Source organism: Engystomops pustulosus, chromosome 5 (genome assembly GCF_040894005.1).
Source record: "Engystomops pustulosus chromosome 5, aEngPut4.maternal, whole genome shotgun sequence".
NCBI lineage: Eukaryota > Metazoa > Chordata > Amphibia > Anura > Leptodactylidae > Engystomops > Engystomops pustulosus.
In genome coordinates, this window is record NC_092415.1 from 158,820,366 (window position 1) to 158,834,877 (window position 14,512).

Sequence of the window (14,512 nt, forward strand, 5' to 3'; positions counted from 1 at the left end):
CTCACCCGGCATATCCTAAACTTATAAGAACGCTACTACACTTGATCTTATACAAAAGGTTCTTAGAAGTGCTGTTTGGGGAGTAGCCTAGAGACAGGGGCTTGGATTGGCGAAAGCTCGCCTGGCAGCGGAGCGCCAGCTCCATGCCAAGATCCAACTAACATAGTTTTAACTGCAGCACCTTTAATCTACTACTAGTTCACTGCCTCCATACATGGTCCCCTTATCAAACGAGCTGTGTCAGGCAGAATTTTGGGTTGTTTTCATGGCTTCCATGTTAACTTTGTCGCCACCCTGCTGTGTAATCCACAAAATATACTGGCAAACTTTTATCATGTACCGATATTATTTGAGCGCTTCTTGCTCACCTCCTTTGGTTCCTCTCTGCCACCCATTGGTTTGAAGCCTGAGTCCATTTAGGGTATGTCGCCATGACACTCTCTAGCCTGCCGCTGCTGCCTCTGCATGCCGTCCCCTATAGTGTCAGGGTCAATTATTGGATGTTTTAGATGCTATCTAGCTTCATTCTGTCACTCTGTCATGGCCATGCTGTTGCCCATAATTTTGGCATAATGGTGCGATTATGCAGCCTCAGAGGCATCCATGCATGCTGCCCCTGCTGTTTCCTGTCCATTTCCGTGGTGTTTCCATCCTTTTCTGAGGTTCCCAGGTGTTTGGCCAAGCTTCCCTGTGCAGAGCCTTGGTCCCCTTGAAAAATGCTCGAGTCTCCCATTGACTTCAATGGGGTTCGTTATTCGAGACGAGCACTCGAGCATCGGGAAAAGTTCGTCTCGAATAACGAGTACCCGAGCATTTTAGTGCTCGCTCATCTCTACCCACAACTGGACTGCCAGTGGGCAGTCTATGATTCATTTTCTATCTGTATCCAATGTTCAGTGGATCCTAAGGCTAGCCGGTACCTGGCGTGATCTAAAATATAATCTTCATAATAGCTGGTTAAGTCGGGGAGTCCCAATCCCACTTTTAACTGATATCTGTATAAGATATGGGCCGCTGCTCTAGATCACATATACTGAAAGCAAACGTCATCATTTTTATGGTGGCAATTCTGCCAATCCATGCTATATGGTGCCTAGCATAGGATTGCCAGCGCTACTGAGAGGGGAGAGTTGTGTAACTGAGATAATATAATAGCGAAGAAGGTATTATCCATAACGAGGGTGAAAATAAAAGGTAAAGCGGCGCCCCTGACAGGTTCAGGTTGTTATGGAAAATGGATTAGATTAATGATCGGACATGGACACATATGCAGAAGGGACCAGGGGCGTAACTACAGCGGTAGCAGCCATGGCAGCCGCTATGGGGCCCACAGTGTCAGGGGGCCCCGTCATCCTACCTGACATACTAAAGAGTGGAGGATATGCACCATTATATACATTGTACAGCATAACATGTATATACCATATATGTGATGTATATATGCTCTATATGTGTGTATAAATGTGTGATTGTAACTTGCATGTGTGAGTATACAAATATGTACATTTATTTAGTGAGAAGGGGGGCCCCATGCAGAAGCCTGCTCTGGGGCCCTGCTTCTCCTAGTTATGCCACTGGAAGGGACATTATCCCGCTTATCCTAGCATGTTCTAGGAAGCCGGGATCCAAAGAAAGGAGCAGAGAAGGCATATGTGTGCGCTAAGCTACCACTTACCACAAACCAATACAGCGTCTGGTACCACTAGAGGAGACCACCTGATCCTGGTGGAGTATAATTCAGGTCTGAATTTAATAATGAAATTGAGCAGAAATTTTGTGGCCTATCTGGTTTTCCCTGGCTTAGAGAGGGTGATTATTGACACTTGAAGAATATCCTTAGCGATAAAACCAGTATATTCTGGAAAACCTTTACTTAATGTGGAATTAAAATAAGAGCATGGGTAATAGACGTTCACATTTTTTGCTCTGGGCTTTATTTAATTTTAACGATCTTATAGCATTTTGGACCTCTTGTGCAGTGATGGGAAGAGATTGAGAATCAGCTTGGGTCTCAGAAAAGCAATGAAGGCTCACCGAGTTGAAGAAGTCATCTATGTAGGATTGATCTGGCTGGACCATAGTATCCGCAATGTTTTGAAGATCATGTTATAATATCAAAAAAGCAGAAACATGCAAAGGGTCCAAAACAATATAAAATACTTTATTAATATAATTACTTTACAAAACACAATAAAAGCATAAAAAATGTGAACCAGCATCACCAGGACAGTACTCAGGTCATGATAATGCTAACTGACCTGATACTCCAGCTCCCCCTCCAGGCTGCTCTCTGACAAACAAAATGTTGTTTTCTGATACTTTTTTATCTTTATGATCCATGTCTATACCATGGAATAGAATTGTACTATTCATATTGCCAAATCAGAGAGCGGCCTGGAGCGGGAGCTGGATTACCAGGTCAGTTTGCATTATAATGTGGAGAGTTCTGTCTTAGGGAATTCTTATCGGTGACGCTGGTTCACATTTTTGAATGCTTTTATTGTGTTTTGTTTTGTGGTGTAATTACGTTAATAAAGTATTTTATATTGTTTTTGACCCTTTTGCATGCTTTTGCTTTGTTTGTATTATAACATGAATTTTTCTGGCATGTCACGGCCTATTGAGCACATTTACTTACTCGTTCCGGAATGTCCGATGATAATGAACTCTACCGCGATTCACTTAGATCGTGAGCCCGATTTCCTGCATGTGTCGCTTCCCCGCACAGGTCCGCCGGAGTTCACCTTCTTCTTCCCGGTGTATGTAAGTGCATTGTCTTGTGACACAATTTTAAAGTAAAAACCCGTGCTCAGTCCGAGTCCGTCAGATCGTTTGTTGCATCCCCCTGCCCCCCCCTCCATTTCTGCCACATGAAATCCGTCGCGATTGCACCAAAATCCAACCGCGTGCGACACAATCCCTTTTTTAAATATCTGTCCTAGCCGGGCAAGACAGCAGGATACGTCAGAATATCCGTCGAAAGTGTGGCCCGCGGACCCTCAGTGAGCCCCTATATATTTTCATCGTGGGTAGTGCTGGTCCGCTATCTTAGTCTGGATGTTTTGAGGGTCATAGACTTGTGACAGATTGTGTTTTTTCCGCTGCTATTCCGTAATGAATAACACCTGGCTTTCAGCCTTAAGGCATTTTCATATTTCTAACAATCTAGCAAGTGTAGCTGATGTTGAAGGTCGCTTATCATTGCTTCTATCTGGTTAACAATAACAATGTTTATTAAGTGCATTAAGGTGGGCTAGATTTTTCATGTGAAGGATTAACTTATCACATGCTTTTGTATATGCTGCAGTTACACTTATACAATGACCCCTGATGTACATTTTATGTGCTCACCACATCATAGAATGAGACATATCTGACAAGCAAGTAGGGACAAAAAATTCATGCAACATCTTTACTGTCTTGAGATGATATTTGGGAACATGATCTGTATTGCAAACGCCAAGAACGTGACATCTGGGGAATGCCCAAATCAACTAATGATGCCTATCTTCAAGGACAAAATCTGACGATATATAGTGGTCTGCTAAAAATAATTCTATTCTGGAGCAGGATTTATTGCAATGGGAAAATAGAATAGTCTCTTTCCATCAGATGTTGCAACCCCCATACATCTAGATCTGACTCCTCATGAGAAAGAACAGATCAGAAGATTTATCAGAAATAGTCTTACTGGACGAGTCCACGGATGGCCGCATGGTCATGGTCATTTTAAAGCCCCCGGTTAAGAGCACTAAACCTTGTTTCCATGAATTTACTAAAGTGAATAATGACTTGAAGAATTTAGGATGCTGAGAGTTTGGCGCATAGACCGAAACTATGATATAGATCATATAGTTCAGGGAACAAACTAAACTGACAAATCTACCATGTGGGTCAATTTTCTGAGCAGAGCAGGCCACTGAGTGCTAGGAGCATCCGACTTTATTGAAGACTGAATGTACAGTTCCCAAAATAGTTTTTTTTTACAAAAGATTTTTATTTTTTAATTATCTATTAAAACATAATAAAAACTATATAAATCTGGTGTCTATGTGATTGTACCAACCAAAAGAGAATAAAGAGGAAGTGTCATTTGGGGCACCCATATAAACAGGATCAAATAAAAATGGCACAAAGGTGTTTTTTCCTCAATTTCGTCACATTAAGAATTTGTTTTCTCAGTACATGGCATGACATATCAAATACCATCACTAAGAAGTACAATTTGTTATGCACTTATACAACACTGTACAGGGGATAAAAAAAGTTATGGATTTTGGAAAGTAGCGAGTAAATAATGGTAGCGCAGAAACAAAAAAGAGCCGGATTCCAAAGGGGTTAAAACTCAAAATTAATAAATCGTTTTAAAAAATATGTATCATTGTTAAAAAAAATCATCTTATTTCCTGTAGTGTACAAATAAATCTAAACTTGCACTATGTAATAATTACTTCAATTGTCTACATACAAAATTCCAAGATGTAGTGATAAGCAAATGACAAAAAAAGAACGAACTGTCCTTGAAAGATAAAGCATAACACTGCGAATTATACGGTTTTCTATTACTTTATGCCAAAAAATGATTTTGAATTCACTGGATCTTTGTAATTTCCAAGGTAACATATCACTTCCAATGTTTTCTCTATAAATAAATCTATATTTGCTAAAATAGATGGGAAAGCTGCCATAATAAAGAAAGCAGGCATGATATACCAGCTCAGGACAATTACACGTATAACTACACTAGGTGGCGTACTGGAATTGCAGAGTGCAGAAATAGCAGAGCAAAGATTTACTGGAATTCAGGCTCAGGAGAAAAGCTGCACACTACATTTACTCTGAAAGAAAGAAATTTGACAATTTCTGTCAACTGATCCAGCAAACAAGTATATAAAATATATATCTTTATCTAGAGAGCTACAAGCTACCATTGTGCATCACTGACAGCAAATAAATGTGTAAATATAATATTCTTTCTCCAAAGCTCGGGCATGTCCTGCTGCTAAATATTCTCATATAAGTTACAACAGATTAGAATACGAGGTATTCCTGTTATATAATGTTTTTGTGTCATTTTAGATTGGAATTTCTCCATAAATATTTTTGTACACCAGATAATAACTGTATCAGGAACACTAAAATAACAGCCAATATCAGAACCTTGGCTTTTGTGCCAATACCCTGTACCCTCTCCGATAGTGCCCTCAGCTTGGACAGCTAAGAGAGTCATGTTATTCACTGTCTTAAAGTGAACATATCACCAGATTTTACCACATTAAGCTACTTGAATGTGACATCTAGGCCATTTAAATAGGCCAAAAAGTCACTTGAAAATGAGCAGAGAAGAATCATATTTGGCTGAGACGAGTCAGGTTAAGAGGCTGCTGGGGGAATGTCACTACAGTTATCTCTACCTTTGGTTCTGTAGAACCTAGATGCTTTTCATGTGATATCACAGGTAAGAATCTCATCTGTTAGATCGCATCAGGTTTGTGGTTCTGTGATCTAACACATTTATTGGGTACAGAAATATACTTTCTATGTCTCAGCTAGTATCAGCAATACCAATAACCCAGCTTAACATTTGAGGGCCTGGACGGCTTGTATTTCAAGGGTATACTGAAAGCACCACTTTTACAAGACTCTAGGGCCACTTGAAGTTCCCAATTCACACTAGAGATCTCTGACATTCATAACATTACATATCTTTTAGGTCCGCCTTGTGTCATGAAACCAATTCAATACAATATTGTGATATGCCAACATCATCTTCGACGTATAGACACACATGGCGAGATTTATCTGAAATGTCTGAGGTAAAACTGTTCTAGTTGCCCATGGAAACCAATCAGAGCTGAACTTTAATTTTTTAAACAGCTGTGGGAAAATGAAAGCTGAGCTTTCATTGGTTGTCATGGGCAACTAGAAGAATTCTGCTCTCAGACAAATAAATCTGATAAATCTCCCCCTAGTAGACTGATATGGGATATCATGATAATATAGTGTTTGGAAAAGATGGCTGCTAGATCTACTCTCCGCACAGCACTTGCTTGAGCACTGTGCATGAGAAAAGGAGATGACAGAAGTGGCAAATACCTTTTCTATCTTCTTCACATGGGTGTCTGATCGCTGAGGAAAGAACACTTGGCTGCCTAATCACTCACCGTTAATACGCCATGGTGGTGGCTTTAGGGCCCGGGGCTGCCAGCTGTGACTATACAGTAGGTCTGGAAGTGGTGAATGATATATTTGTATAGTCTTCTAACTTTTACAAAAAACAGGCATAGGAGAATAATATGGTGTTGTACCAATTCTAGTACAAAGCAGTTTAGCTTCTTTGTGTATCCATTACCTTTAGAGCTTAGATTTGTTGTTCTGCTGGGATTTCACCTCCAACAAAGGATTGCACGTGTGATCTCATCAGCTAAAAATCTATAGTTGCCTGGCTGAAAGCATTTATAGTCAATATGTGCCAAATAGCTTCACGTGTGCTTTGACATTTGTATGTTATGTCTGAGAGGGATGGAAATTGTTACTAACTGGATGCTAAATGAAAGCTCCTCTCCTCTGCTGAGCAGTGCAATAATCACTTCATGTCTGGAGATGGCAAATGCATCCGTCCTGAACACTGGCATATAAAACAAAAAGAAGTGCTGCCCGGCTTCTTAGAAACATAAATGGAAATGTGAATCTGAATTATAGATGTGCCCGGTGCACATCCACTAATCATTCCAAATTGCCTGTAGTTGGTCAGGGAGGGGAAAGCTGGCACCATCCGTTATAACTTTGACTTTCCTCTCTAACTGGATCTGCGGCAATGTGGGAAAATGATCATTTCATATCATTACTTTTCCAATGAATGACTGTAGCCGAGTTGGGTTTCTCATTAATAAAAGACTAAAACTAAAAGGAGTCTTGGACTCTTGAGTTCTTGGATTTACATAAATTTACTTACAGATATTTAGAGCATTTATTGAATTCATATTGGTACAGTTTATCTATTATGGATATCACAAGCAATGAAGCTGCAATCTACATGTGCTGCCATCCGTGCTGAGCAGCTGAACTTGGTTTATCAAGGGAAATGGGTCCCCCCTCGATCTTCCGAGAAACACAACTCAATCACAAATACCTCCTCTTTCTCACAGCTGTCTTGTCCTTTGGTATGTTTGCATTGTTTTTTATGTAGTAGAACCAACCAAGGCAAACCTACCAAAGGGCAAGAGGAAAATAGCTGTAAGAAAAGGGAGGTATTTGTGATCGGGTTGTGCTTCTCTGAAGATCGAGAGGGGAACCATTTTCTTTGTTAAACCAAGTTCAACTGCTTTTACAAATGACCTGTTGCAAAGAGCCCGGAGGAACCCCACAGTGGCCTCATACAGTAACCCCAGGTCATTACCACACGTTCTGCTGGATAGAATGCCAAAAATAGGTGAGTCTCATTTGACTTTCACCTCCTTTTTTTCAAATACTTTTTATTTGGTTTTTGTATTTTTTTTCCAATAACAACAAATACACACATACGACCCAACTTCCCTACCCACTTGCATTCTCTTCCCTCTGACTTGAACCTTCTTTAAATTAAATTCTAGAATTACGCATGAAGCACTTTTTGTGTTTTCCTCCTTTTTTTAAGTCATTTGTGCAGAGCAATATCGCCATAGAAAAAAATTACATTACAGGAGTACAAAGGTGGGGGCTGAGAGCTGAGCAATCTGCAGCACAGACAAGTCAGTGTTGTTTTTTGAAATGCATCCAAATTAAAGCCCAACCCCTGGGACTACACATAGGTTTCTGTTAGGGTGCAAAGTAAGTTATAACACACAATTATATTTTAATGCAAATACCTAGAGAAAGCAGAAAGGCATATTTGCACTGCATATGTAATGCGCTTCTGCAAGCTGTCTTTAGTGAAAATGAGGTCCCTGGTGACAGGTTCCCTTTAAAGCCTTAGCCCACTCCATATAATTTTCTTTGTGTTTAATCCCATGAAGTATAGAGAATTGGCTAAATAACATTTAACTACAGGTTGTTGAGAACATAGTGATAACTTTTAAGTTTTTGTTTAAGTTAGCGATGGAGGGGAGACCTTTTTTATTAAATTTCAGTGAGTGACTATCGGAGCATCACTTTAAAAAAGGCAACTTGCAAATTCAAGACTTAAGGAAATTATGTTGGGATGTGATTAAAGTCTGTTATGTGTAATAAGTAATGTTTCTGTATGTTTTTGGCTCATGCTGGAGCACTTCATGGATCAATAAAGTTTCATCTATTCAAATCTGATTAGTTTGATCTATAGAACCTGCAACCCTACTGTAACATCCGTGCCAGTATCTTCAGTTTTTTAATACTAGGATATTACATTGAAGTGGCCTTAATCCTGAAAGTCCTATAGTAGGAGTCTAGGTGAGAAGTACAGTAGAAAAATAGGCATGACATTTGCAATGCACACTGTTGGTATGCTAATTTAGTTTCCAAGTTTACACACATTTTGTTTTACATCCTAACACATTTATAGCAAGAGATTTACAGCCATCCAGGGATAGCTTAAAATATATAATAGCCGAACAACTGGCACTATAATTTTTGTGCCACCCTACATTTAAGCTAAATTATGCCGCTCGCTTTCACAGTGAAGAGATCCTTACTTGAACTTTTTACCTCTTCCTTTGAATACTGATTGAATTTTAAAAGGAATTTTGGCTGAAACTTTATTCTACCCATTTGCTAATATGCCCAGAAACTTACTACGCATGGAACAGTTCAGATGCTTACAAAAAAATCATTTTAGAAAGCTACTACATAAAATACAGCTGTAAATGAATCACCGTCCGTTTTTAAGTGTCAAGTTACACTACGGTAAATTAAGGTTTTTGGATTTCAATCCAGGTCATGAAATAAACAGGGATATTCACAACAATTGTGCTGACAACTGTGTTTTACTAAAGGATGCATAAAACTGCTACATAGGATCAGTAGATGTTGATTACGTCCAATCAAATTGCTTTCTGGAATTCGAATAAATGACTGTTACATTGATCCAGTTTTAATAAATCTCTTCCAGAATCTTATTAAAAAGATAATAAGCAAGGTCTTCTGAGAGGGCTCATCAAATTCTATATTTCGGAGCTACATTTTGGGGATCATTTAACATACATTTAAAAGACTTGGCGGAAATTTCCATAGATTTGGCTACAGGAGTGAAAATGTGATATAAGATGGCTGCCACTGATCTGATAGCATATATGGACAACCAGAGTCTGCCATAATGGAAGTTGTATGGAAATGCATAGTTACCTACGCCTGCCAAACCAATTGTATGGAAATAAAAGTCTATACCATGCTGTTCATATCTATTTCAATGGCCATAGATTCAGCAGGACTGATTCATACAGCTTTATTCACATCCCCAGGTTCAAATTAACTGGTTCTGACAGCAAAGAGTAAAGCTGAAGGACAGTCGCTAGATGAAAAGAGATTCCACATGGTTTTGCTATCTCTTGTTGACATGATAAATGAAGATGTTATATATACACACCTCTCCATCTCTAGGCCACGGCCTCCCATTTTGTGTATATTTACTCTGATTTTGCCTCTTCTTTTGTCCTCCATCAGCAAATTTACACAGTAAAGGCTCTGGTGGAGCTGAAATGACAAAACACCAGGATATATCGTTAAAATCCTCCGCAAGACATGCTCCTGCCAGCAGCTCTCTATGATCTCCATGGAACAAATCTTTTAAAGCCAGATCCTTCCTAGTTAAGATGTTTTACCTTATGCTAGTATGAAGCGTGGCAGCCAATTTCAAGTGGTGTTGGAAAGAGCATAGTATTAAATAAATACAGTCCAATAAACATAGATTAGGCATATGTGGGAGGAATATAATAGTGACAAAATATGAAAATTAACTATAAAGAATGTAATAATTCCATAAACTAACAATACAGAAAATTACTAAAAAAAAAAAAAAAAAAAAAAAAAATATATATATGTTAGAGAGAGAGAAAGAGAACATTTGTAGATACAGTAAAGTATATTTTTCTAAATTAAACGTAAAAAAAATTATTTTGTCCTTTAAAGCTCTTAGAATGATGAAAATCCAACTTTATATGAACACATTCGATTTACTAATTCTGTTGCAACCTTGACAGTTGGCATATGAAATCAGATTATGGAAAGCATAGCCCGATGTATTGAAGTAGCGCACAGCTGTAACTAATCAGTCGGGCGCCATAAAAATGCCAACAAAAATGAGATGTGCACCAAAATCTTACATGGAGCTCGCCTTTTTTTAATTTTGATTTCAGACCATTTTTTTCCTGGTCTGTTTTGCATCAAAATTTCCTTCTAAAAATGCTGACAAACTCCACATAAATGTGGCGAATGATGTGGAAAATATAGGCCATCCCTAACTCTTTTTTGGCGCAGATACGATAATAAATCTGACCCACTATGTCAATACTTCTTTAACTGAAACTAGATAAACATACCAAAAATGTGAAATAAGAAAACCCTTACTGCTTCCTAAGTAAGAAGTAGGGCATAAGTTATTCAAAGTGTATCTGTCAGTTAACCTTAACCATGCTTAATAAAGATATCTTCGGAAACTGCTATCACATAGCAGTACAACTATCCTCATATTGTTTCTCGAAAAAAAGTTTCACAGTCTGTTTCTAAAGTTGACTCAGTATCTATGCAAATGACCCTATGACAGTCCGATCATTGTCTTTCCTTTGAGCTGAGTCCAGCATATTCATGTTGCACAGTCACATCTCCAGGTTCCTAATAAAGATACCGGCTGTGTGACTTGCTGAAGAGAATTCCTGATGGAAGGGGAATGAGCAAGTTGAGAGAGATGCTGACTCGTTGAAGAGGAAACAAGTACCTCATTCCCCCTCCTTAAGGAATTCTCTCCAGCAAGTAACACAGCCAACTTATCTCTCATTCCTGAGGAAAGAATGAAGTAGCTTAGCAGAAGAAAAGAAGGCCCCTTATCAAATAGGAAGCTGGAAGTGTGGCTGAGCTGGAGAACATGAATATGTATAGATCGTTTACTTTACTAATGGTTTGTGGAACTTTGCAGGCATGGGGATAGTTGTAAAGCTTTATAATATCAGTTTTCAAAGAGCAAAGGAACATTTATCCAATTGTTAACTTCAATGGTTAAAAAGGAATCACATTATTAGTAATCTTAGAGAAGACATTTCTACCCATCAATCTAGGAAGGGTAATCTGGTCATTTCCAAACAATTTAAAATTCATCATGATGCTCTGAAGCTCTTTCTGGTGGGGAGCCTTCCCTGCAGTACACAAATGTCAGGAAGTTGTGGGACCCATGTCAAGGGAAAGGTGGAATGAATGTTAATGGGGTATTATTACTTTTTCAATTTACTGGAATCATAGAATGGTACAATGTAATATTATTCATCAGTTATATTATACCCATGTTATGTTCCATAAAATGAAAATTAGAAAAAATTTGATGTTCCTTACATGGCACTGACTTTGTGCATATAATCTGTTGTGCCCAGAATTATGGGGCTACTGGGGTAGGATTTATGGCCATATTGAAGAGTCTATAACAGTGGTTCTGCAAAAATATATGGTGGTAGTATTATTGGGTGTCCTTGAGATGGGTCAGGGGGCATTGTAGAAGAAGGTGGTGCTTCAGAGGATCCTCTTTTATGTTGGGTTTTGCAAAGAAATGGGGCAGTTCACAAATCCCATCCTTCTTTGAATGTCTTGCATAAGTTTGTAAGATGAAAAGGATCATCAAGGTGGGTCTCAAGGGATATGAGAGAGTACTTGGGAGGTGGGAAATGGTACATTTCATGATCACGGAATTATGAACTTTTTAGGGGGCTGGGTGTAGGTGAGTTGTGGAGAAAAAAAATATGATTTTGGTAATTAGAGGTGAACATGTGGGTAGATAGGGGTTTTGTATGGTAATTTCTGTTTGATCTATCCTTCTTTGTATTTATATAAAACATGTGATTTATGTATTTTAATGTGATATGAAAACTTTGTATTTTGAAGAAAAAAAATTATAAAGAGGAATTTAGAGAGCTTGACTTCAGTGTTAAAATCTCCACCTCTTTGACAACCAATTTACATCTCATGTCAAGGTATATTTTCTGGATGATGCCACCACATTAGGTCATGAAAAATACATGATCTACAAGGTGTGTCAGCTGCTAGACACCATACTGGTAGTTGTTTATTAGGTCAATTTCTGCTGACAGATTCCCTTTAAATGAGATGATGAGAAACAGAAAAGCTCAATAAGTCGTGTTGCTGATGAGAAAATAAACATTAAAATGTTTTAAAAAGCAATGGTTGGAAAAATAAGTAAATACTTTAAATGCAACAAACCAAATATAAGCAAAACTAATGATGCACAGTAGTTATGATTTGTAGAGACCAAATTAAAATAAGGATTGCCATGTACTGTGTATTTATTTTGTAGATCATGTGCTCTTCATGTCAGCCTGTGTTTGGACCTTGATTTATTATGGTACAATATAGCAGATGTAGATACAACTGTGCAGCCAGACCTACCTTTTTTTAACCATATGGTTCAGAAACTACTGCATATGCTCAATAAGCAGCTGATGTGTTAGACAAAACTTTTATATGGCATCTTTCACATTACATACTGGAATATTACATAAAGATGTATAGAAGTGGAGCTGGTTTTGCCATTTCACTTGTATAAACTGTAATCATTCATTTAATTCTTAAATGGTCACTAAGTTTTCAAAAACATTACCTAAAAACCCATCTTTTTAGGATGCCACCGCTATGAACCCCCACCTCTTGTATCCATCCTATAAAGATTATGAGCAGTTATGGTAAGAGTCCACTTCTTCCAGATTTCTGAAACTTTTGTACTTTGTACCTCCCTTTGTTATCATCTTAATGTAACATATTACTGACTGTATAGACCCATGGAATAAATAGTGCTCTATAAATAAATAAATAAGAATAATTTTGCACATTTCAATAGTCAACACAAGTAACTTTGTGATCTAATTAATCCATTTTTTTTCCATATACTTTGAGACTTTCCAAATCTACTGATTACTGTACAATTTCTGCTAAATTAGTTCTTGCTAGAATTGCAGACAGAAGTCAGAATGACAGACATGAAAGCTCTTTGAAAAGGCAGGGGAGTGCAGTAAGTCACAATATTTAGCTCCCCACCCACCAGCATGGAGAAGATCGAAACTCACGGATAGAGACAACAAAGATAAAATGACCACAAGCAGTATTATTCCTCATGTACACACATACCACTGATTCCTGGAAATTTGGCTGAAAGGTTGGGAACATTTTAAGGTTAGATGCAGTTTGCATATAGCAAAAATGTTTTCCAAAAATATATTAGAAAATAAAAATGTAATCCTCCAAATAACATCTTAATTTACCCACATCTATAAGGAAATATAGATACATATAAATAAATAAATATTTTCTAAAGTAAATAATATGAGCTTATTCCTGGTGTAGGGCCTGGAAAGGAAGGCTTCCTCACCTGAATGTCTACTATATCATTAGGTGAAGGTATATTATATGATGAAGGGATACAAAGGGATACAACAAATTATCATCAAGACACCTCCTTCCTATAGTGAAAAATAACAAAAGCGGACAACAGCTCTCCCCAGCCAACTTTCGTTAATAACAAAGTCGGACAACCCCTTAAATTTACGTACAATGCGATGTTTGCAATACCGTATCTCAGCTCATTTGACGGTTGATGGCATATAACATTACCCATGCAACTTTTTTTAGTGACTCTATAAAACAAATGTAAAACTATAGATAGAAACAAATAGGCTTTATAGGCATTAATATATACAATTCTGAATAACTGTTCCATCATAAATCAATATATAAACATAATATATATTTTTTTAAACATGCAATTTTAGGATGTCTATTGTCTCGTCCATAGACAATAAGGACAATACTGACCTCCATATCTATTCATTGCCCAAATGTAAGACCAAACACAAGAACGTTCAAGTTCTTGAAGACAACTCAGTCTTCCACTATGTCTTTAGAGACTTCTCTGGCTTTTTGATCTGAGAATCCAATCTAAATACTTAATATTACGTGATGGAAATCTAAATAGAGGCAAGTGAGATCTTGCTTTTAGCACTTTATAGCAAATTGCTGTTGCCTCTGTGGAGTTAAAGAAATTCGTACCCTATCAGTCAGATTGCTGCACTAGTATCCAACTCTTTCATATTTATCTATCCAGTCATGAAACTGACAGTTACCAGGGTAAAGTATAAGACTTAATGCAGTTGCTTGTAACGTGTTGCAGCTGCAGGAATAGATCTTTGTTCTGTATATTTAGAAAATATATTTTTGCTATCAAGTTCTTATGTATTAAAGGACATCTACAATCAGATTCCCCTTGTTTAGGGGAAGGCACCATTTTTCAATATCTCAGAGATGGCCATATTACTCCAAAATCAACTTTATAAAAATATGCATGAGGCAT

General features: G+C 37.8%; 1 protein-coding gene across 2 annotated transcripts in view; it reads right to left on the minus strand.

Moving 5' to 3' along the window:
* Positions 1–14,512, minus strand: part of RBMS3 (RNA binding motif single stranded interacting protein 3) — a 450,602-nt gene that overhangs the window by 74,696 nt on the left and 361,394 nt on the right. For both annotated transcript variants that reach the window (XM_072153580.1, XM_072153581.1), the window contains exon 7: positions 9,539–9,645. In XM_072153580.1, coding sequence (XP_072009681.1) covers positions 9,539–9,645 — 107 coding nt within the window. The remainder of the gene's footprint in view (positions 1–9,538; positions 9,646–14,512) is intronic.